The sequence below is a fragment of the Sinohyriopsis cumingii genome, chromosome 3 (assembly GCF_028554795.1).
Source record: "Sinohyriopsis cumingii isolate HCF-2022 chromosome 3, ASM2855479v2, whole genome shotgun sequence".
In the NCBI taxonomy this organism is placed as follows: Eukaryota; Metazoa; Mollusca; class Bivalvia; order Unionida; family Unionidae; genus Sinohyriopsis; species Sinohyriopsis cumingii.
This window is the reverse complement of record NC_142963.1, coordinates 32,138,199-32,161,982: the sequence shown is the minus strand read 5'-3', so window position 1 is coordinate 32,161,982 and position 23,784 is coordinate 32,138,199. Positions and strand designations below refer to the sequence as shown.

Genomic DNA, 23,784 nt, shown 5'->3' with positions numbered 1-23,784 from the left:
TATGTATATAATCTATCTCTAGCTGTCAACAGTGCAGACACAGCTCTGTAGATATATTATACATCTACACTGGTTCAAACCATAAATAGAAAACAACGCATAGACACTGATCTGTTGTTTCATATTGTACAAGTAGATCAGGGTCTATGCTAATGTCATTTATGCATGTGTAATACAAGAGCAGAAAAGTAAACAATTTAGTATGGCATTTTTCCAACCATGATACAATATTTTTGTTCAACATGGGATAAAGAGCCTGCATTTCCACATATAAAGCTGCATTACAAACACATTACTTAAAATAACATATAATCTGGTTAGGTCATTCACATTTACACATATAAATGATGTTGTGTTGTGTTAGCCCTGTAAACGTTTACAAAACCTGCCTGTAAGAGCATGACAAAATAATGTAAAGTTTTATGCCAGTCTCATTTAAAATTGCTTAAAATAAGCATACTGGCAAACAATTCCTGGTTTGGAAGTATTTTACAACTGTTGATTCCTGTGGCAAATAGAAAGGTAAATGTAATCTATGTTCTACAGAGGTCTCCTACACTGTCATAACACAGTGTCATGACTAACCACAAGTCTCTTAAAAGTGAGTTATTATTTAGTGTGTGGTCTCTGTCAAAATAGGACTCTCCCAAGTCAATGCCTGCACTGTAGTCACCAGTGATGTCCACAATGTTCAAAGTGAAGTGGCAGCTTTGTAAACTAACCTTATCCACATTTTCAATTTTCATATGCAATTAGTTTGCCAACATGTTTTGTTTCCCAAAATTAGGAAAATAATGTCAGCATTAGTTCAGCATCCAGTCTTCAGTGATCATTATACTTGGGAGTATCTTTTGAGATGACCTCACTGATTGGTACCAAGGCCAAGCAAATGACTAAACTGTTTAAACAAGAAGCCCCACATATTATTTTTGCACAGACGTCAATGGTAACTACTTCCATACATCTTACCTGCTCATGAAAACTGAAAGAGATCATTAAAAAAATTGAAATTGTTCTCTTGTAAATTCTAGGTGAATGAATTGGCATGTTTCCTTATTATGTCTCGGAGAAAGCATTGTGGGGAGCATTTTTTATTTTTTATACAGTATAATCATAAAATACATATTTTGTAACTTTTGCTCTACACATACAATTGATGCTTACAAAAAATTTGTATTGGGCATTTTGAACTCTCCTGTGTATATGAAGGGTACGTTAGATTCTTGCTTTAAGCTTGATAATGGCACAGTTGTTCATGGAATCTTAGAAGCAATGAGTCAGTTCATATTTAGTAACATGGTGATTCATCTTGCTGAAGTTTCAAGATACACATGGTTGTTTTCCTTTCAGATAAATAAGTAAACAGTCCTATCAAGAAATGAATTACTGAAGAAAACAAATCATTCTTGGACTTAATTACCAGTAAGTGGACTTTCCTGTCAGTATAATTTAATGAAAACAATTGACATTTAACACAAAAGTATCAGTTCTGGTATGCAAATGTGGAATTGTTTTATTTTCCAATGGTTGTGTTAATGTTTAAAGTTTCTTGTAAATATGACAGACTTATGTCTGCTTTGATCAAATATTAAATTTTGCACCATCGAAACCCATGATAAACTGTTGCATATGGCCTCAGACAGCTAATTAACCATAATGTTAACACCGTGGCAAATTTACCATAAATTTGAGGTAAGGCCATCAAATCATCCCTACATCCTATAAGCAATCTATTCAAGAGGAAACTTTTAAAATGATGAAAATAATATTCGATACAACTTGTTTTTGTGAAAATTTCTATTTTTAGGTGCGCATTATACAATTCCATTCAGGTGAGATTTCCCTATTTACATCCAGAATTACATGTATGGCAATGGCAATAAACTGAAAATGGTTTCAAGCTCAAATCTACTACTGTATCCAAAATTCATGACCTGTACCAAGGTATCTTCTGAAAAATTATGTTAATATTTTCTGCCAATTGTTTTTAACCAATTAGCAGCCTTCATTCTTTAAAAACAGTATTTAATACACCACAACACACAGGCTGGTTCTGTATCTGATACAATATTTAGTTGCCTGTAACCTAAAATCAAACTTTGCTCTTTGCTTTTTATTTATAGTCAAAAGCATTTACCATGAAAGCTCATGCAGACGAATAGCAATCACACAATTACCATTTGGAAGATATATCAAGGAATTTATTTACATTTGGAAGCCCTCTGTTATGATAAATGTATAACATTTTCCCTCTGAAAATTATTGATATGCATCTCTGTGCTTGAATTTATGATATATATTTTTTATTATTTTTGCCATTTGTGAGACCCTGGCCTTGTAAACTTCTGCTGGTATAGCATCTGCTACATTGTAGGCTGTCAATATACATGTGCCAAAGCTATGGAGTGCAATGTGCTATAAATAGAAAACCTTTTACTTAAATGACTCCATGAATATAGGCCTGCCTATAGAAAGTTCCCCAATGGTGTCATCAGCAGCCATATTTGTGGTATGCTGGCAGACTTACCATTGAGTTTATATGGCATTTGGAAATAAATTTGTTGATCTCAAGATACTGTTACAAAACATACATACATAAACATAATTCAAATCAGGCTTTCTGTTAGCATCTATATTTGTAATTTATAAGTTGATTTTGCTTCAGTGTGCCTTGTTCAAAATAGTCAGTTTCGGTCACATATATGACAAACTGCCAGGTTGCCCATTGTCCAGTAAAATGGGCAGAACATTGTCTGCTAGTGACATTATCAGGAAGCATCTACACAATTTATAATAGTGTAGTATATAGTTCAGCATAAATTTTAACTATTGTACCTTTTTATACATAACTGTTGTCTATACAAGCTTTAAAACTTAAAATCTGATTGTTATAGTTGTCAAATTATTTTTCATGAAAGAATTGTTTTATGTGCTTTAAAATCTTGAGAGTACTCATTTACTGCCATTAGTCACTGAAGCAGTCTGACCGACCATAGCTGACAGTTCTCAACCTCTAAATCTACTGAGGTTCATTGTCTTTGTCTGTATCACAAAATGTCTGTAATTTGATAAATTTCCAAGAATCAGTATTTCCTACATCAATAATGGAGACTACATATATCATCCAGACTCAAGAAGGTGCTAAATGTAATCTGTGGCTTCCATTTTGTAGAGTGGAGAACCTTACCCAGTTACTTTAAACAGCAGTGTACAACTATATCTTAAATATCAACAAATTTTGTAACATAACGGTTATTGACTGTGAAGCTGATGGAGGTGTCCAAAAGCATGTATATGATTTTAAAGTCAAAACAGCCCCAACTCAGTAAAACTGTGATGGTAAATAAATGAGAACTGTTGTTAACCTTGGTCTTATTTATATCAAGCCTCATTCCACATTTGGTTTATATCCATTAAGTTCTTCAAAAGTTATTGAACAGAAACAAAATTTGTGACATTAATACATGGCAGCTTCAATAAATGGAATGGGATGGATGGATATTTAGGATAATAAAATACATGTACATGGAAGTAACAACTATAACATAAGAAATTACAAGATAACAATTTACCATATTGTCTTGAATTTTTCTTTCACATTTTATTACCCATTTTTTAAGTACAAATTATTATAGGCACAATCATAACTATAATTTCCAGCTGTTTCCTTAGCGACCATAGATCTTCCTTGCTCAGAAAACCAGTAGTCTCTTGGGATGGCCTAATGGCCCACTTTGTTACATTAATCAATACAAAATTAAGATTTTTTTTTAAATTTAAGGGATCATCAGGAATATCTGACTAGTCATATAGGGGGCCCACTGACATCAACTAGTCATATACGGGGCCCATTGACATCAACTAGTCATATAGGGGGCCCATTGACATCAACTAGTCACAAAGGGGGCCCATTGTCATCAACTAGTCACAAAGGGGGCCCACTGACATCAACTAGTCATATAGGGGGCCCACTGACATCAACTAGTCATATAGGGGGCCCATTGACATCAACTAGTCACATAGGGGGCCTACTGACATCAGACCAACCAAGGTAGAATCTGCAGAGCATAAAATTACCCCACCTCCACTGCATTTTTATCCAACTGCAAAGTTCTTTATGAAAAGTTAGTGTTAGTTATGATTTTATGGTGGACTGAGGGACCGAGGTTGTACAAGTTATTAGATAATATAACATATGAATATGTACTACTGGTGTATTTACTCTTTTATAATTGAACTCCTACTGCAATCTGTACACACCTGGATCTGCTGTTATATAATGTGCAGATAAATCTGGGTCTCAACATTTTACAAGGAGTAATCAGTTGAACAATCATCATAGATGCTGATCTACAGGGCATTATGCAACTGCAGATCAGGGTCTATGTTGTCTGCAGTTGGACTAAATTTATATGCAAGTATATATGGTAGTTTCCCAGGCATTTATCTGTACAAAGTAAAGTACCAGTACTCACTATAAAATCTCCATTTGTATATTGGGCATTTGGCAGACTGATTCGTGATTGTTCACCAACACATGCTCCTTTAGGAAATCCCTGCAAAGATTTAATAGCATAAAATGTTTTCATTTAAAAACAAATTTTGAAAAAAGTTTAAAAAAAGTTAAACCATAAAGTGCTGAAAGTTTGTATACTATATGTACTTGCTTATAAGATGAGTCCAACTGCAAACTGCACAGACCCAGACTTGCTGTTGCATAATATGCCAGCAGATCTGGGCCTGTGCAGTTTGTTAGGAATAAACCAGTAGAAAACACAACATAGACCCTGATGTGCAGGCACATTGTGCTACAGCAGACCAGGATCTTAGTTGTTTGCAGTTTGACTCAACTTATAAGTGATTACATATGGTAGCAGATGCATTACATTATTCAAAGTGAGAAGCATGATAATTTAATGAAGCAGAATAAATGGTGGGTGTGGATAACAAACAGGTTCCAATGAACCCATCGTCTCATCTGCATCTGTGTTATTCTGTATCCTGACACACAATCCTTTAACAATCATGTTTAGTGGACATAAAACCTATGCTATAGCAGTTCATTGGATTGTAAATATATATTGTATATTTTTATGGTGTGGTGTCATTGATGGAATAACAAAGCATGTAGAATGCCAATTTTTACTATTATACTTTATCCAGGGCTGAATCTGGAGTGTTTGTTGTATTCTGGTGCAACAAAATAAGTGTGATGTCATTGATGCCATTAACACCAATCTTTTATTGCAGTAACAGGTATCAGCAGTCAAGTGTGTAGCACTAAATTATTACAGTCAGTCTGTTAAAGGAGGAGAGATCTTGTTTTCTTTTTGTTTTTCCTGACAGGGATAAACATCCAAGATTGAAATAGGCAAGGATTTGGTGGGACACTAGTGCTGTCATAGTATTATTAGTACCCATGTCTCCTTTCTCTACCAATTCAAATGTACAAAGCTGCATTACTGTAGCTAAACATATACCATGAAACTTAGTGGATTAAACCTCCATCTCTATCCTGCAAGCATAAGTAATTTTTCTCTGTATAATTTACTCTGCATGTAATACATAAATAGATTTGAAATTAGAGTTTATAAATTGAATTTCTGTATATTTTTGGCACAGAAACATGATCAAGTATGTATGTATGTATGTATGTATGTATGTATGTAAGCAAAGTGAACATAGTTGGGTAGAACATAATTATATATGTTGCTTTTGGAGTCATGTAAACAAGAAAACTCAAGGAAGGAAAATATAACAGGAGATAACTGAAGGGACTGACACTCTACAGGCTGAAAAGAACTTCCAGAAATTCAAGATAGGACCATTTCTTCATTTTAACTGCTGTGCATTGAAAACATCACTGATATCCTTCAGGACACATGGTACTAATTATACAGAAGAACTGTGAACCAATCTAGAAATGGGTGAACAAATAATAGAATATTTACGGGTTTGGTGGTCCATAATTGGTTAATAATGAAAATTAAAATTTTAGTAAAAATATCTTTTGAGAGCTTATCCTATATGTAATTTAAAAAAAAATATAGACAAAATTCTATTGATGCAATTTTAGTATTTTTACAGGCTTGACTCAGGAGTACTCATTAATGAAAGTAGCACCTGATTCATTTGATGCAGAATCAATAACATGTGTTTCATGCACATGTAGATAAACAAAATGCCGCGGCTCATATGGTGTTCTCCACACATAAGTTTGCATCAAGGTTAGATGTGCATGGAGAATTATAGGTCTCATCATCAGCACCCAGAAATTTTAAGTTATTGAATTTTGAATATGATAGTGTTTCCATATGTTTACTATTGGAGTTGTTGAATTAGTACCGTGAGTCCTTCAGTGATTACAATATTTTCAAATTAGCTGCTGTGAGGGACATACTGGATGTTAGACTGACACATTTCATTTTGGACCGATAAGACATCAAAACATGTCTTCTGTTGGAAACTCCATCTTGATATGACTTTCTATTTTTGGAGGAAAACAATAACAAAATTTTCAAGATGGCTGCCATGCTGGCCATATTGGATATCAGATTGTCACCATTTCCATTTACTACCAATCTTACATCATGATAAATCTTTTGAACTCAGCACATTCATCCCATAGTCTACTTGGTCCTGAATGTAAATGGTTGCTCTTAGCCACCAGAAAGGCCATCTTCCAAGTAGACTGGGAGGAGTAGCAATGCCAAACTTGTGCTAACAGACAGATGGATGATGGACAACAGATCATCCCATAAGCTCTTCTGGTACAAGAGTGCAAAAAATGAGCCAAAATAAAAAAAATACCATGCTAAAGAAAAAGATTTACCTTGGAAATATACATATTTATAATTGACTACCACTTTGTAAATAAATTCCAGTGTTTTTTCATCTTTACAATACTGAGAGTCTAAATGTTTTAAAACTGTACAGTTGATGATATAAATCTAACCTAAGTCAAGCCCATAGTCAGACATCATTTCAAGTTCATTTACTCTTTTGCACATCAATTCTAATTCTACTGTGAACAAACTTGTCAATTTTAGCCATCTTTGGGCTTAGAATAAGATTTCAAATATTAGATACCAATTAAAGTAACATGTTTGTTTCGATGTTTGACTGGATTATTATGTATGAATGTTAATTCTTATTTTATTATTCTGGGTTGATAAAAAAAATAGCTTAGGTGAACTAATGTTCTTTTATTTATATACACTGACTCCAAATAAAATTTGTCCATAATATTCATGTAAAAGAAATCAGGAAAATTCAGTAAAAGTAATCAGGAAAATTCAGTAAAAGTAATCAGGAAAGTTCAGTAAAAGTAATCAGGAAAATTCAGTAAAAGTAATCAGGAAAGTTCAGTAAAAGTAATCAGGAAAATTCAGTAAAAGTAATCAGGAAAGTTCAGTAAAAGTAATCAGGAAAGTTCAGTAAAAGTAATCAGGAAAGGTCAGTAAAAGTAATCAGGAAAATTCAGTAAAAGTAATCAGGAAAGTTCAGTAAAACTAATCAGGAAAATTCAGTAAAAGTAATCAGGAAAGTTCAGCAAAGATTTGACCATTGCTGGAAGATTTCTCCATGACCTGTACTGCAATATCAAATCTTTATGTATTGACTGATTGCAGTATTGGTTTTGGTCATGCATTTTTAAATCAGTCATTTAGGGTAAATTCCATCAGAGGCACAGACTGTCATATATATATATGTCCAGATGACCTTGTGCAGTTTAGATCAAAATGCTATGCAGAAGAATTCACCCAGAACATTAAAACTGAATAAATCATCTCTTTTAAATTAACAACTTATTTTCACAAAACAATGAATAATGAATAAATGAATACATAAAATGGGATAAAATTTGAGTGGATCAATAGACACATGACACAAGTAGTTGTTCTAGTGGCTTGCTAATTACCCAGAAAATTAAGTAGAATGACCGAGTCTTTGCTATCACCCAGAAAATTAAGTATTGTATCTAGCTGTGTATAACATGTACTTTTCCCCCTAATTCTATAATTTTGTTTTATGCAAGAACTAAAAGAAATTTATTTTCCAGGTTGATCAGGATTCAGGATGAAGACAATATAGCTGCCTACATGTGTCACATTTACTCCTTGTGAAATATTAAATCTGTTGCACGTTGCATTGCAATTAAATTGTTTATCAGTACTAGACTGCTTATAAACCTTGATAGTTTTGTTCTTTGATTGTATTTGTTTATAAATTCATTTCATTGTGCATAATAATGACAATAATAATGAGGACTTTGTACAGCGCCTAATCTTTAGAAGCTCTAAGTGTTTTACAACATTAGACAACACCTATAAGATAAGAAACATAATAATATTATTACAAAAACAAACAACATGAAATTAGAAAAACATTAAAAAATAAAAACATGTTGAGAATATTTCAGGTAGGAAACATTATTAGGTCTTTAAGTTTGTTTTTGCAGTAGAAATAAGTGAGTTTTGAGAGCCCTCTTGAATGTGATCACTGTGTGTTTGTGTCTAAGTTCAGTGGGCAATTCAGTCCATGTTGCTGGGCCCTGGTATGCAAAAGAATGCTGTCCATATGACTTTGTTTTCATAGTGGGAATAATGAGTATACGATTGTCAGAAGAGGAGCATTAGTATCTTGCTGGTGTGTACACATGGGTGAGGTCAGATAGGTATGTTGGACTAGAGTCCGACAGTGAAATGTAGCACAGAGAACAAATTTTGTGTTTGATTCTGGATCGAATGGATAGCCAGTGTAGAGTACAGAGCAGTGGGGAGGTGTGCTCTGATCGTGGTACTCTAAATATGATCCGAGCAGCTGTGTTTTGAACTTTTTGAAGTTTCTGGAGTAGATATTGAGATGAACCAGACAGAATTGAGTTAAAATAGTCCAGTCTTGAAAGTACCGATGAACACACAAGTGTTTTAGTGGAATCAACTGAAAGATATTTGCGAATTGAGCTGATGCATCTCAGCTCAAGATATGCAGCCTTGCATATGTTCATGACATGTTGGTGCAATTTGAGAGTACTGTCCAGAGTATCACCTAGGTTTTGTACTGATTGTGGGAATTTAATGTTGGCGTTGCTGATATTTATTGTTTGAGGTAAAGGATGTGAATGAGAAAGTCTTTGTGTTGTGATCAGAATGGCCTCAGTTTTATCATCATTCGTTTGCAGCTTGTTACAAGTCATCCATGATTTCACATCAGAAATGCACCTCTCTACACCTTGGATGGTAGCATCAACTTCAGTTGGGTGGCTAGATTTGTATATTTGGGTGTCATCAGCGTACAATTGGTGAGACACTGGATGATGATCTATGACACTTGAGAGTGACTGAGTGTACAGAATGAAGAGAACAGGTCGAAGAACAGACCCCTGTGGAACACCACCACATAGATCAACTGGGCTGGAGTGTATTCCATTTGCACACACAATTTGTGTCCTGTTGACCAAGTAGGACTTGAACAACAGTAAGGCTGTATCATGAGTGCCAAATACATGCTGGAGACGGTGAAGTAATATATCATGGTCTATTGTGTCAAATGCTATGGACAAATCAAGGAGGGTGAGGACTGTGATCTTTCCACTATCCAACGCAGAGAGAATGTCATTAACTACTTTTAGAAGAGTAGTTTCAGTACTGTGGCAAGGGCGATATGCAGATTGTACATTGCTAAAAAGACTGTTTGAATTTAGATGAGATACAAGCTGGAATAGAACAACCTTTTCTAAGATTTTTTAAAATGAATGGGACATTAGAAACTGGGCGGTAGTTCTTTAAATCATTATGGTCTAGTGTTGGTTTCTTCAGCAGAGGCTTTACAATGGCAGTTTTGAAAAATGATGGGAATTCCCCAGATGAGAGAGAGGTATTAATAACATCAGTTAGTGAAGGCAATACTGGATCTAAGCACTCAAGCAGCAGTGATGTTGGAATTGGATCACTGTGTAACAATTTTTTCTGTGCTATGAGCAGATATAAATGTACATAATGAAAGCAGTGCAAAGTACCACATTACAGTGGATCTATTATGTCAATTACCATATCTGTATCATAAATGTTGATTATTCCATATTTGTAATAATATACAATTTTTCTTCAATTGTTCTTGGTTGAATTGAAATATAATATTTAAATTCAACAAATGTTAATGTTCTCATCCGAGGTACATTTATAGGACATTGTTTATTTTTTGACTATGGTTAGTTAGTCTTTTATCATCATGGTAACACTGACACATCATGAAACAAAATAATCAATTAATATTTAAAATCAGAAAACATTTTGTTCCTTCTTTAGAAAATAAACTTGATTCTTAGCTTTATTTCTCATTGTAAACCATATTATCTGAAACTTCTTTGCAACTACACAGTGATTAAGACTTCAATGACTCCGTTTGATCCATTCACAGTAATCAACACTAGCTAAGCTTTGATATGCAAATACAGTTACAATGCATCTGTCTGGGTCAATTTTCAATTTATTTACTTTTCTTTGGAAAAACCTGCAAAGTCACACAAAATACATGATATTGAACTACCAAACTCCAAGGTATCATACCTGCCAAGTCACATAAAAAAACATGATACTGACATGTCAGTCCTTGAAGTATCATATAAAAAAAACATGATTTTGAACTACCAAACCCTAAAGTATCATATCTGCCATCACTATTCCTTGAAAAAAGATATTTTTGAGAAAGAAGAACATAATAGCAAACACTTTTTCCAGGTCATGCAAAAAAGTCTTTTCACTGCTCCATAGTCCCTAATCTCATTATGGGGAAAGCCTCTGGTGAACTTGTTTATGACCAGGCTCAAAACAGACTTCTCTTTTACATTTGTCCAGTCCTGAACTAGACAGCGGAGGCAGTGGATGCATTCAGCTTCCGATGAGGCCATCTGTTTACATATGCCTTCCAACTGTTCCAACTGCTACCTCAGTTCTGCAGAAGAACTACCACTGCCCCTATCATTCTCACAACCCCACTGTGGCACCAACAATCAAGGTTTTACAAGCTTCTAGATCTGTTGGTATATCAACTGGTACCATCTATTACAACATAGATGGTCTCTCCTGCACAACAGCCCTAACATTCACCATCTTGACCCTTGGTTGATCTCAAGTGATCTCCCTGCCAGAACACGTTTTTGGGCTGGGTTACCAGGTGCACATTCACCATCTTCACCCTTGGTTGATCTCAAGTGATCTCCCTGCCAGAACAAGTTTTTGGGCTGGGTTACCAGGTGCACATTCACCATCTTCAGCCTTGGTTGATCTCAAGTGATCTCCCTGCCAGAACAAGTTTTTGGGCTGGATTACCAGTTGCACATTCAGACAAGGACAGCATCTACATCCAACGTCTATGATAGGAGATGAAGATTCTCCGGTGATTAGTGCAGTAGGAAACAAATTGATCCTAGCTGTCCCCATTAACTTATATGTCATGAATTTCCTTTTGAGACCCAAACAAATTTTAGTATTGACTGTCCATAGCTGCATTTACAACAAACTTACATTCTCTTACGGCATTGCAATCGGTTTAGATTTGTTTCTTGCTGATATCATTAAGTCTCCCACTCTCTTACCCCCTAGATGGAATCTACCTTTTAAAGTCTTTAACCAAAACCACACATCAACCATTGAATGAGGCTTCATTTCAGGACCTCACATTCAATACCATGATTTTACTCACTTGGAATCTGCAATCAGATGTGCAAGATTCATGTATTGTCTGTCAACACTGGCTGTTGCTGTTTTAATAGAAATTATGAATTACAGAATCCTTCATGGAGGACATCATGAAGGCAGCAAACTGGCAATTCCATATTACCTTCTCCTCCTTTTATCTTTGATCATTTGCACAACAAAGCATGGGCATACGGCACAACGTATGGCCTGGAGGAACACCAGTGGTGAGTATATTTCATTTATTCTCTCTTTCCAGTCACTTAACACATCAGCCAATCAACCTGACTACTAAACAACAGTGTTGGGTAAGTTATTGCTGCTATTAAAATTTATTTTGGGGGGGGGCAATAAAACTAATTTTGATTATGCAATACTTACTTGTCACTATTGCCAAATACCCTCCTCTTACCACACTCTGATGTCCTGGTGTAATCATTGTCTGTGAACAAGATGACTGTTATGTTAATGGGCATGCAAAGTGCATGTATGGACAGTGTCTTATTGACATTCTCCACTCTGTGGGAGGATGTATTTAGATTAAATGGATGAGGTTTCTCAACAGAAAAAATTAAAACTGTGCATTAATAATGGGTAAGTATTGCATAATTAAAATTAGTTTTACCAAAAAATTAAATATTTGTTGCTGCATCTGTATCTGATTAAAAGTATTTTTAAAAAACAATGCTTGCCTTTTTTTGGTCATGTTTGGTGTGTTAAATCTCTTTTTGGGGGTGTGTGACATGGTTTCTATTTGCACAAATCTGGAAAGGACACATCCTGACTGAAACACTGCAAATGAAACCATTACTAATATATATCAAGTTGGGAAGAAAATCTGTTGCATAAACTGCAAAGCAAAACTTGTTTCAATCCCAAGACTGTTACATACAGTTAGAATTTGTAAAGGGCAATAACTCTTACAAACATTAGGATTTATAAAATAGAGAGACATCTTTAAATGATGACCATAGCAAAAAGAATTCATAAAAAAGAGTTGCACTCACAAAGCTGGATGGATGGATGGATGGATGGATGGATAAACTCAAAGAATGCAATATAATCATCATTTACTATTGTTCCTTATGGCACAAAAATGAAAGTTTATGGTTTCATGTGCGTGCCTTTAATTTAACTAAGAAACATAAATATTACCTTGTAATGACAGAGAATCAGTCCAGCAATGGCCATGGCAAGTGTGGTGCGGCTCTTCCCCGTGCGACAGAAGAAAGCAAATGCTGGATCCCAGTTGGCACTCTTCATCTTTTCTTGTTGGCAATATTCACAGACCACTGACATTATATTTTCAAAATCCTGTCAATAAATTGAAGGGTCAAGTCATATTTTTAAAAATATCTTTGTTTTTTTTCTTCTGAAATTGTCCATTGATATGCATCATAAATAGCAATAATAATTAGTAGCATTAATCCCTGTGTTCATCACCTCTAAGTAAACACAAAGTATATAGGTCAATGTCAAGTGCAAAAAAACAAACTGTTGAGACAATTATAATGCTATCTTATGTGTAGGTACAAGGTGACTCAGGCTCTTTTATATCCAGGGATATTATGTGTGATTTGGATTTTAACATAGCTCTTAAACACTTTTCAGTCATATTGCTACAATGCCTGCAGTGTGGCAGTTTAAAGTGATGTCTAGCACTGGGATATCTTGCCACAGACATGTAGCATCATGTCCCACCCAGTCACATTATACTGACACCAGGCCAACCAATCCTAACACTAACCCCTTAATGCTGAGTGTCAAGCAAGTCAGCTGCTAGTACCAATTTTATCAGTCTTTGATATGACTCGGCCAGGGTTCAGACCTGCAACTGCCCACATCTGAGGCAGATGCTGTAACCACTTAGACCACTGGAGCGTTCTCTGTGAATTGATTTTAAATAGATTATTTATTAGGTAACTGAGGAATTTCTGCAAATCTAGGATACAGTGTTCCATAACTGATTTAAGGCAAAGTAATATTGCTACTTGTGTGAACTTTTTTCGTCACTAATATACGCCTCACATAATGAAACAGTTAATAATATATGACATGCAGTTTTCATTACATATCATAGATATACTTTCTTTAAGCCTCAAGTCAATATCTCCCAAAATCAAATAGTTATCAACCTTAATTTTTAAAAGTATATTTATTCTCTTTATTTATTTTATGACATAAAAACCATACCATATATGGGGTGGGTTTTTGCATTAATTTTTAAGTAATTTCAGACTTTGATAAAGTTGCTGGTAGCATTTTGGAAATTTAGGCAATGTTCCCATCATTTAATTCCATTTGCCCAATTTAATTTTCACCATTTGTGACAAGGTCCCTATTTCCCTATGTATCATATATGTGGTATCTCAAAATATAAGAAACAAAAATCTCAAAATATTTTGGATCATCTCAAAGTCTCACTTTCTGAGATCAGTGTCTCAAAACACATGAAAGTTTTGTTATGCTAAGTTTTGTTTGTGAACTAAGCAAAGGACCATATTCTGAAGTGGTGCACTGCATACAGATTTAGTAAAAATAAATAACTGGTGTGAACACTGGTGTGATGATAAATACAACCAAATCAAAAGTCATGATCATCGGTAGTCGAGCAAGAGTAAAACCTGAGAAAAATGACTTCAAAGTAATGATAAAAGGAATGGATATATAACAGTTTGAAAATGAAAAACTTCTTGGCATCATGATAGACAATATCTTGTACAAGAAAATACAAGGTGATAAGGTCATTAAAAAGTTAACTCACTGCTTTATCTCTTGAACAGATAAAATCTTATCTGCCTCAAGAACAGAGTAAGATATTCTACAAAGCATATATCATGCCACACCCAGAATACTGTTGTGCTATCTAAGGTAATAGTGGTACAGAAAATCAGGAAAGTTAACTGAAATTTCAAAAAAGAGCAGCTAGAATTATTCTTGATGTTGATTTAGATACACTATCAACAAATCTTTTTAAAACCCTGAAATGGCATCCATTTTAGCAGAGAACTCAGTTTCAGAAGGGTTTACTAGTCATCAAATCCTTATATGGACTGGTTCCTGATTATCTTAAATGTAATTTTAAATTTCTTGAAAATATACATATGTATCAACTAAGATCCAACTCAAGCAACAAGTTTTATTTACCTAAACCAAAATTCAGAGTTTTATCAGAAGAGTTTTGCTTTTTCTGGAGCCAAACTATGGAATTCCATACTACCTTATATAAAGTCAGCTGACACTTGCCAAGCTTTCAAAAAGCTTTTTAGTCAACATCTACAGAAACAATAATTTGTATGATTTTGTTTCCTTCAGTACTACTACATTTTTACAACATTATTGTCATGTACTCGCCTATAATGTTTTACACATATTTGCTACTACTGTTTGTATGAATCCTACATGTACTCATCCTTGAAGCCTTGTACATATTTTTTTATTGTAGCAGTAGATCAACTGTCAAGTTTCCAACAGCATTTGTTGTCTAAAGACACCTCAACTTGTAAAAATTCGGCAATATATATATACATGTATATGTATATTTCCTACAAATGTCATTGTAGAAGGTCTTATGGAAGATTGGTCAGTTGACCAAATGAGCTTCTTCTTTAAATAAAGTCATTATTATTGTTGTTATTATTATTATTATTATTATTATTATTATTTTGCATGTGTTTCGTGATATTTTGAAGCAATGGACCATATTTTGCACATTTGTTGGGATATTTTGAAGCAATGGGCCAAATTTTCTACATGTTTTGTGATATTTTCAAGCAATGAACCATATTTTGCATGTGTTTTGTGATGTTTTCAAGTAATGGGCCATATTTTACATCTGAAATATAAGATGTACATATGAGTAAACATGTTCCATAAGTACATATGGAAGACTTCAAAAAATCAAAGTGAGACCAATGGACAGCTTGATTTCATGTTCCATAAGTACATATGGAGGACTTCAAAAAATCAAAGTGAGACCAATGGACAGCTTGATTTCATGTTCCATAAGTACATATGGAGGACTTCAAAAAATCAAAGTGAGTCCAATGGACAGCTTACTTTCATGTTCCATAAGTACATATGGAGGACTTCAAGAAATCAAAGTGAGTCCAATGGACAGCTTGATTTCGTGTTCCATAAGTACAAATGGAGGACTTCAAGAAATCAAAGTGAGTCCAATGGACAGCTTGATTTCATGTTCTATAAGTACATATGGAGGACTTCAAAAAAATCAGAGTCCAATAAACAATTTGCTTTAAATTTCCAAAAATGCATATGGAACACCTCAACAAATCCAAGAATTGAGAATACTGATGGCTTGGAGGCTTTTTGTGCTACTATGCTAAAAAAGATCAAAGAGTTGAACACAACTATTGATAATCATGATTCCTTTCTTATGATAGAAGGAAATACCAACATCCCTTAAAATATACATAAACTTAATTATAAATGTGTCAAGTCTTTTCTTCTCTTTATCTCTCAACACAGGAACTGACTGAAAAATTCATGAATTATTTTGAAAAAATATGTAAGAAATTACCTTTAATTAATATTTTCTATTAAAATTGGTCTGTATTGTTTGAAGTGCTAAAGAGGAGCTGTCCAACTATATCAAGGGAGGTAACCACCATATCAAATCATTTCCTTTGGGATCAGAATTGTAACTATCTTGACTGGCCTTTCAAGCTCACAAGCCCATATAGAAAGTGCCTTATTAGAAGCAGAAACTATCCTAGGTAGCAGAGAATAAACAGCATAGTTGAATAAAATCCCACATACATGTAATATGTAAAATCTCATAGTCTGGTACTCTGAGGATATTATTAGTATGATGTATAGTCTGGCTTGATTCAATGCAACATTACCTATAAAAGTTTGGTAAGCAGGATTTAGGATAATTATTTTGAACTAAATGCCTTGATTTTCTATGTAAGCATTAAGTTCTTTATTTGATAAAATGTTGAAAACTATGATATGAAAATAATAAATGAACAAGAATACCACAAACTGTAGGGCCCTCAGTGGCTGAGTGGTCTAAAGCACTCGCCATTACACGTCATTGCAGTCTCACCTCTGTTTGCATAGGTTTGAGTCTCAGGTTCAGCCAATGTGGGTATGTGAGAAAGCTTGCCAGTAGCTTCTTGTGGGTCATTGGTTCTTCCTGGGGTGATCCCGGGTTCTTCTTCCACCATTTATACTGGCCACCATGTATAACCTATCTTTTGCTGGAAAAAGGCATTAAACCCTACAACAGCAACAGAAACCACAAACTGCATATCTGTACATTATATATTACATGTTCAATAATTCCTCTATGTAGGCACCATCAGGGAATGGCTCTCTCTGGAATTTATTGACAAACAGTTCTCAATCAATGGCCAATTGGTCTTTAGTCAAGGTCTTCAGTCTTGAAGTAAACATAGTGCTTAGAAACCATTATTTTCTTAGCAGACCTGCTATAATCATAACTTCTGACCTTTATTACTGTAAGTGCAAGATATTCACATGGTCATCCATAAGTTTTGGGTGATGTAAGTCATTTAGTACTAACATTATTGTACGGAAACCTTTTATTTTCCTTTAGTCAGAGTAACCTTCATGCCCAAGATGACAAGGATTTTCCCTTGAGCAAGCCATCCACACTTTTTGGGTATAAAAGAAATATTTTTTTCTGAACATAGCTTATAATTATCTGCATGTCACAAAATTTGTACATTTGACATGAATTTAGTGAGGCTGTTAAATTAGCAAACATTTTATACACAGAAAAGAGTTTTTTTATCAAAGCTTGCAGCATTTTAATAAATTTAGGAAATATAAATATTACAAATATGGTAGCATTTATTTAACAGTGAGCAAGATGTTCTTTGATGAAGACTAATGAGGTACCATATATACGGGCTTATACATGAGTATATACGGTATACTTTTTTAACAAACCTTCTCTTCAACAGCTGAGTCACACTGAAGGGGCACCCTTTTGTATGTCATGTCCAGGGTTTGTAACTTTTGTTGGTCAGCTAACTCTGAGATATAGAATACGCTGGTGAACTGGTGTTCCATTTCTGGAGGCTGGGACAAGTCCTTGTAAACCTGCATGAAAAAACTGCATGAAGTGTACAACTCTGGGATTTCATATGGCTTCAAATAAAATCATTTAAATTGCTGATTATGAAAGGTCCATCTTGTTTCATTTTGAGAAAAATCCTTCTTTTGTATGTAATTCATAAGTAATTAATTGAAACTGTTACATATAGTAGTCATTGACTATAAAATCCCTCAGTGTAACACTGTCCCTCATATAATGATTGTATAGGCTTGGATCCTGGACACTGACCTGGTTAAATTCAATTTTCTATTTGCTACCTACAGTCAAATTTAAAATAATAGCTACCACCATACAAAGGCTACCTGTTTATTTGCTATAAAAACCCTCAGTATAACACTATCCCTGATATAATGCTAGTATAGGCTGGAATTCTGGACATTAACCTGGTTAAATTCAGTTCTCTAACTGCTCTTTACAATTAGACCTATAATAATATCCACCCTGATATAAAGGCTACCTGTTTATAATGATCAGATTAATTTGGTCCCGTAACCTTTTGCTATGTAATTGTTGTGTATATAGCTGTTACCTGCTCAATTTGTTAATATTAACCTGCTTGATATGGTCTGTGGTTACCTTCTCAATATGGTCAGTGGTTACCTGCTCAATGTGATTAGTGGTTATCTGCTCTATGTGCTTAGTGGTTACCTGCTCAATCTGGTTTGCAGTTACCAGTTCAGCGCGGTTAGTGGTTACCTGCTCAATGTGGTTAGTGGTTAATGGTAACTGCAAATTGCCCTTAACAAATTTTTATATAAAGGTTATGGAAAAAGATAACAGCACACACCTTATATTTCAGTTTCTTTAACTGGTTTAGGTAAATTATCAACAATACGAAATATGATGAATTTGTTTTAGTAAATTCTAAATAAAATTTAAAAGCATAAAATTTGTGATATATGAATGATAAAAATGCCTAAATTTACAAAGAGAGTTACAATCGGGTACACATTTTAGTAACCACTATTTCATAACTACCATGTTAAGCCAAGTATAAAATACAATCAATGAATTAGATAGAGTTATGAATGTTACTTTGTTTATAATTTTATTTTAACATCCTTCCTGGCTGGCATTAATTTGTATTAAATATTTATGTCCATTTTGAAAATGTTCTGAAAAGGTACATCTAGGTCAATGAGATGAATGGTATCAGAATATGCAGAATGTCTCCTGAGAAATGCTGTTTACAAGAATCTGTTGTACTGGAGTCAAACTGACCTAAAAAGGGCAATAACTCTGTTAAAGTGGACTTGAAATGACAAAACTTTTAAAAGGCACATCTACATATAATAGGCAATTCACCTAAGAAATGGTATCCTGCTAACAAAAAGTGAGAATGTCTGGACAGACAGACTGATTTACAAATAGATGTAAAAGATGATGACAATAGGACCTCACACCTTGATACATCACCCTAATAATTATGATGCAGTTTTCATCAAATATCCAAGTTTTGTAGTTTTGTTCACAATATGCCAACTATGTTTGTAACATACCTCAAAATAAGATGGCCTCATTGATAATGTCAGTCACATTTATAGCTCCCATGAAACACACCATAATGATGGTAATGCAATATCATGTTATTATCTTTTGTATCTATTGGAATATCTAATGTATAGGTTACAGTACAATTAACCCTGGTAAACCTTAACTGCTCAAAACAGATGTTGACTTCTTTTTAGCAGAATAATTGCTGATTAGGTAAAATTCTTTTGAGTAGCATGATTGCTGATTAGGTACAATTCTTTTGAGCTGTATAATTGCTGATTAAATACCTTTCTTTTGAGTAGTATAATTTCTGATTCGGTACAATTCTTTCGAGTAGTATAATTTCTGATTAGGTACAATTCTTTCGAGTAGTAGAGTTACTTATTAGGTACAATTCTTTTGAGTAGTATAATTTCTGATTAGGTACAATTCTTTCGAGTAGTAGAGTTACTTATTAGGTACAATTCTTTTGAGTAGTATAATTTCTGATTAGGTACAATTCTTTCGAGTAGTAGAGTTACTTATTAGGTACAATTCTTTTGAGTAATATAATTTCTGATTAGGTACAATTCTTTTGAGTAGTAGAGTTACTTATTAGGTACAATTCTTTTGAGTAGTATAATTGCTGTTTAGGTAAAAACAACAATCATACATCATTTTCGACATTCATATCTTCGCCAAAACATGGGCAGAATTTTAAATTGAATGACTAATTGGTGTTCTGTGGCACATCAGTACATGAATGACTATTTAATACTGCAGTGATGGGAGTAAAGTACCTTCCCCAGAAACAAACAATGGCAGCTGACCTTGTCTGATCTGGGCTAAAATGAGATGCGACTTATTAGGAATATGCCACCATAGCTAACAGAATAAATACAGTTTTACCTTTGTTATCAAAACTTTCTCTTGTGTGCCAACAAATGTTTGAGCTTTGCAACTCCTGTATGATCCTTCTACACATGACATGGAATGACATGGTTTGCACAGTCTTGAAGAACCTTTGTTCAAGGGCTTTTCAAGGACTTTCAAAACTGTTTTCAAGGTGTGTTCTTTTCCTATGGAAATTTAACTTTCTCTACATGTTACTTAATCATTGCATAAATTGATACAAAAGTAAAAGCACATAATCAACATGCCTATTAGAGAAATGAGATGCTACTCCATCTAGCAAACTATACATGTCGTGTGCCGTTTGATCCACCCAGAGTTGTATTGCAACAGAAATATTCAAGAAATTATGGGCAAGATTCAGAGTTTTCATAGCAACCATTCAAATTCATTTATTTTTCAAGGTTGTACAAACCATAAATGAATATAAAAAAATTTAAAAAGGGGAGGGGGTCACTCACTTGAAATTTGTTGTGTGTGCTGAGCAGTTTCTTCAGATTTTCTTCTCGTTCCTGTCAAAAAGTAATATGACAAATATTATATACTGCTTCCAAAAAAGCTGTGGTTGTGCAATGTAAACTGAATTATTTAAATATTTTGATTACCCAGAATGCCATTTTGTCATACTGAGTTTTCTCTTCGCAAAACATGATAGGAAAATACCACATATACATAAGAGTATCTCATCCTAAGGATAACATGCTTTCCATGGATTCATTAAAAAAAGCATTAAGCAAAATATTACATTACAAGAACTGTCAATAGATATCATAGCTCACCTGTACACCAATGCCAACCAATGACAAAGATGAAATTGTTCCAGTTCTGATGGAAATCCAAGCTTGCCAGGTGAATACTTTTGAACTTTATTAATAATAATAATGGTTTAACATTTAAAAAAAACTGCTGCCAGCATATAAGTAAGTAGACATCACAAATCATTTAGTAAAAACCCCATGCTGACATGACCATTCATGTGGGAGTAGTGATAGCACGATTTTCAAGAAGGCCACTGTGTTGGCCATATTGGCTGTTTGAACAAGATCATTTTCTTTTAAGACCAACCAGACATAATAAAAAGTCATTTAGTAAAGCCCATGTTCAGATGACCCTTTTTTCAGTAGGAGTAAGAATATTTTCAAGATGGCTACAGTGGCACCCTTTTATCAAGGACCTCCTAGACATCATAAGAAGACATCTGGTGAAAATCCCATGGCAATATTACTTTCATTGAGGAGGAGTAGCAATACAGATTTTCAAGATGGCCACTGTCTCACTGATAATGGACATCAGGTTGACAATATCTGCATTTAGGACCAAAAGACATCGTAAAAATCTTCTGGTCTAAACATGTCAATATGACTTTCCACTCAGAAGTAGTGATAACAAGATTTTCAAGATGGCTGCAGTGGTGGCCATGTTGGCTGTAAGATTGGCACCATTTTCTTTTAGGAACAACTATATATCATAAGAATTCTTTTAGTGAAAACTTAATATTGAAATGACCATCCATTCAAGAAAAGAAGCAATAAAAATTGAAAGATGGTCATATTGGATGTCTCAGAACAATACCAGCTTCATTTAAGATTGACTAGACATAATAAAGTATCTTCTTGTGAAAATCTCATGTCAATATACCTCAGCATTCCAGGAGGAGTAGCAGTAATAAGATTTCCAATAAGGCTGTTGTCACAGCATTATTGGATATCAGTTTGGCACCATTTTCATTTAGAACTATCATAAGTAGTCTTTTAGTGAAAACTCCATGTTGATGTGACCATCAGTTTAGAAGAAGTAATAGGATTTTCAAGATGGCCACTGTGTCATCCATATTGGATATCAGAGTGGCACCATTTTCATTTAGGCCAACGTAATGTTTCATGGCAGTTTAGCAGGAGTAGTCATGTTAATGAACAGATGGATGATGGATTCAAAAGCACTTCTCTATTAAAAATTACCATAATGGTTACAGAAACTGATTATAAATACACATAACTAAAATTAAAATGAGCCATTCCTGCTGAGGAATGGAATAAAAAACTAAACTCAAATTTTAACCTGCTGTCTACATTATAACAAGCCTTCAACACCAACATTAACATGCTGTCTACATCATAACAAGCCTTCAATAACTATATTAACCCACTGTCTACATGTAGCAAACCTTAAACACTAATGTTCAGTACTTCAGTGACAGCTTAGAAAGGCTGCACTGTAATTAATGGGATTTAAATTCAGTTGAAGGAGCAAGTGTTATGACAACTTACCTCAAGTTCAGAATGAGAAAAGCCTGGAAATATGATCGGCTCCTCAAGATTGGTGGCACTTCGCACACTATAGGTGGTACTGTCTGATTCTATTGCAATGTCATTGCGTAGATTAATCAATACAACATAATTGTGCTTGACCTTTTTGCATAGAAGGTGGTTGACAACATGGGCAAATCCCTATAATGAGAAGACAAATCTAGATTTTCTATCGAAACAAGGAATTCATCTAAAGCTACATCCATTTGTTTAAAAATTCCTACAAAAAGTGTTACAGTTTATGCCTTAAATGCATTCAAATATTTATTTTTTATATTTAAAGATGACTGCTGGACTAACGAGTATTTTACTTTTTACAAAACCCATGCTTTTGCAATGCAGTACAAAGATCCATAGCATTACAAAAACAAAAAAGTAGGACAAAGCCAGTGCAAAATGTATGATGACCTAAAACAGGGATAATAAAACCCTTATTATTCTATGGACCATCATTTTAGTGTCATAATCAGTGTTTAGGAATTTTCACTGTTGTCACAAATTTAATATCACATATATTCTTTTAACTTAATATATCTAGATAAGTGAGTGTCACCGGGTCAGATTTTCAATTATATCACTTTTACTACTTTTGTATTGGTATTATAAAGAAACAGAGCAATGTTGGAGGCAATGTAGGCCAGGACATACATTCCTTATAATTTGAACATGTTTTGTATATTTTAAGTGGTCTTATTTGTTTCTAATACAATAATGTTTATCCTTCTTTAGATTGTTTGTATCAGAAAAGTTCTTGTCATCATCTTACAAATTAATGATGTTGTAAGTGTACATCACAATAATGTTACATCTTCATAATTCTTATAGCTATGCTATCTAGATGTAATGAGTGATCTTCTCACTTACAATAATAGTTCATTTTTAACCTGCAAACATTATTAAACTTACCATGAGACATCTAAACACTGCAGGGAAACTGATTACCATGAGACATCTAAACACTGCAGGGAAACTGATTACCGTGAGATATCTACACACTGCAGGGAAACTGATTACCATGAGATATCTAAGCACTGCAGGGGAACTGATTACCATGAGCCATCTAAACACTGCAGGGAAACTGATTACCATCAGACATGTAAACACTGCAGAGAAACTGATTACCATGAGACATCTAAACACTGCAGGGAAACTGATTACCATGAGATATCTAAGCGCTGCAGGGAAACTGATTATCATGTGACATCTAAACACTGCAGGGAAACTGGTTATTAAATGCCATCAGCACATAATCTAAATTTCTTCTTCTGACAGCAGGGAATAAGCA

At 34.2% G+C, this 23,784-nt stretch overlaps 1 protein-coding gene across 1 annotated transcript in view; it reads right to left on the bottom strand.

The window, feature by feature from the left end:
- LOC149802641 (paladin-like) overlaps positions 1 to 23,784 on the bottom strand; it is a 105,428-nt gene that overhangs the window by 9,943 nt on the left and 71,701 nt on the right. The window contains exons 14-18 of the mRNA XM_089953805.1: positions 22,461 to 22,640; positions 20,655 to 20,705; positions 17,640 to 17,792; positions 12,855 to 13,013; positions 4,476 to 4,556 (exon numbers count right to left, since the gene is read on the bottom strand). Coding sequence (XP_089809931.1) covers positions 4,476 to 4,556; positions 12,855 to 13,013; positions 17,640 to 17,792; positions 20,655 to 20,705; positions 22,461 to 22,640 — 624 coding nt within the window. The remainder of the gene's footprint in view (positions 1 to 4,475; positions 4,557 to 12,854; positions 13,014 to 17,639; positions 17,793 to 20,654; positions 20,706 to 22,460; positions 22,641 to 23,784) is intronic.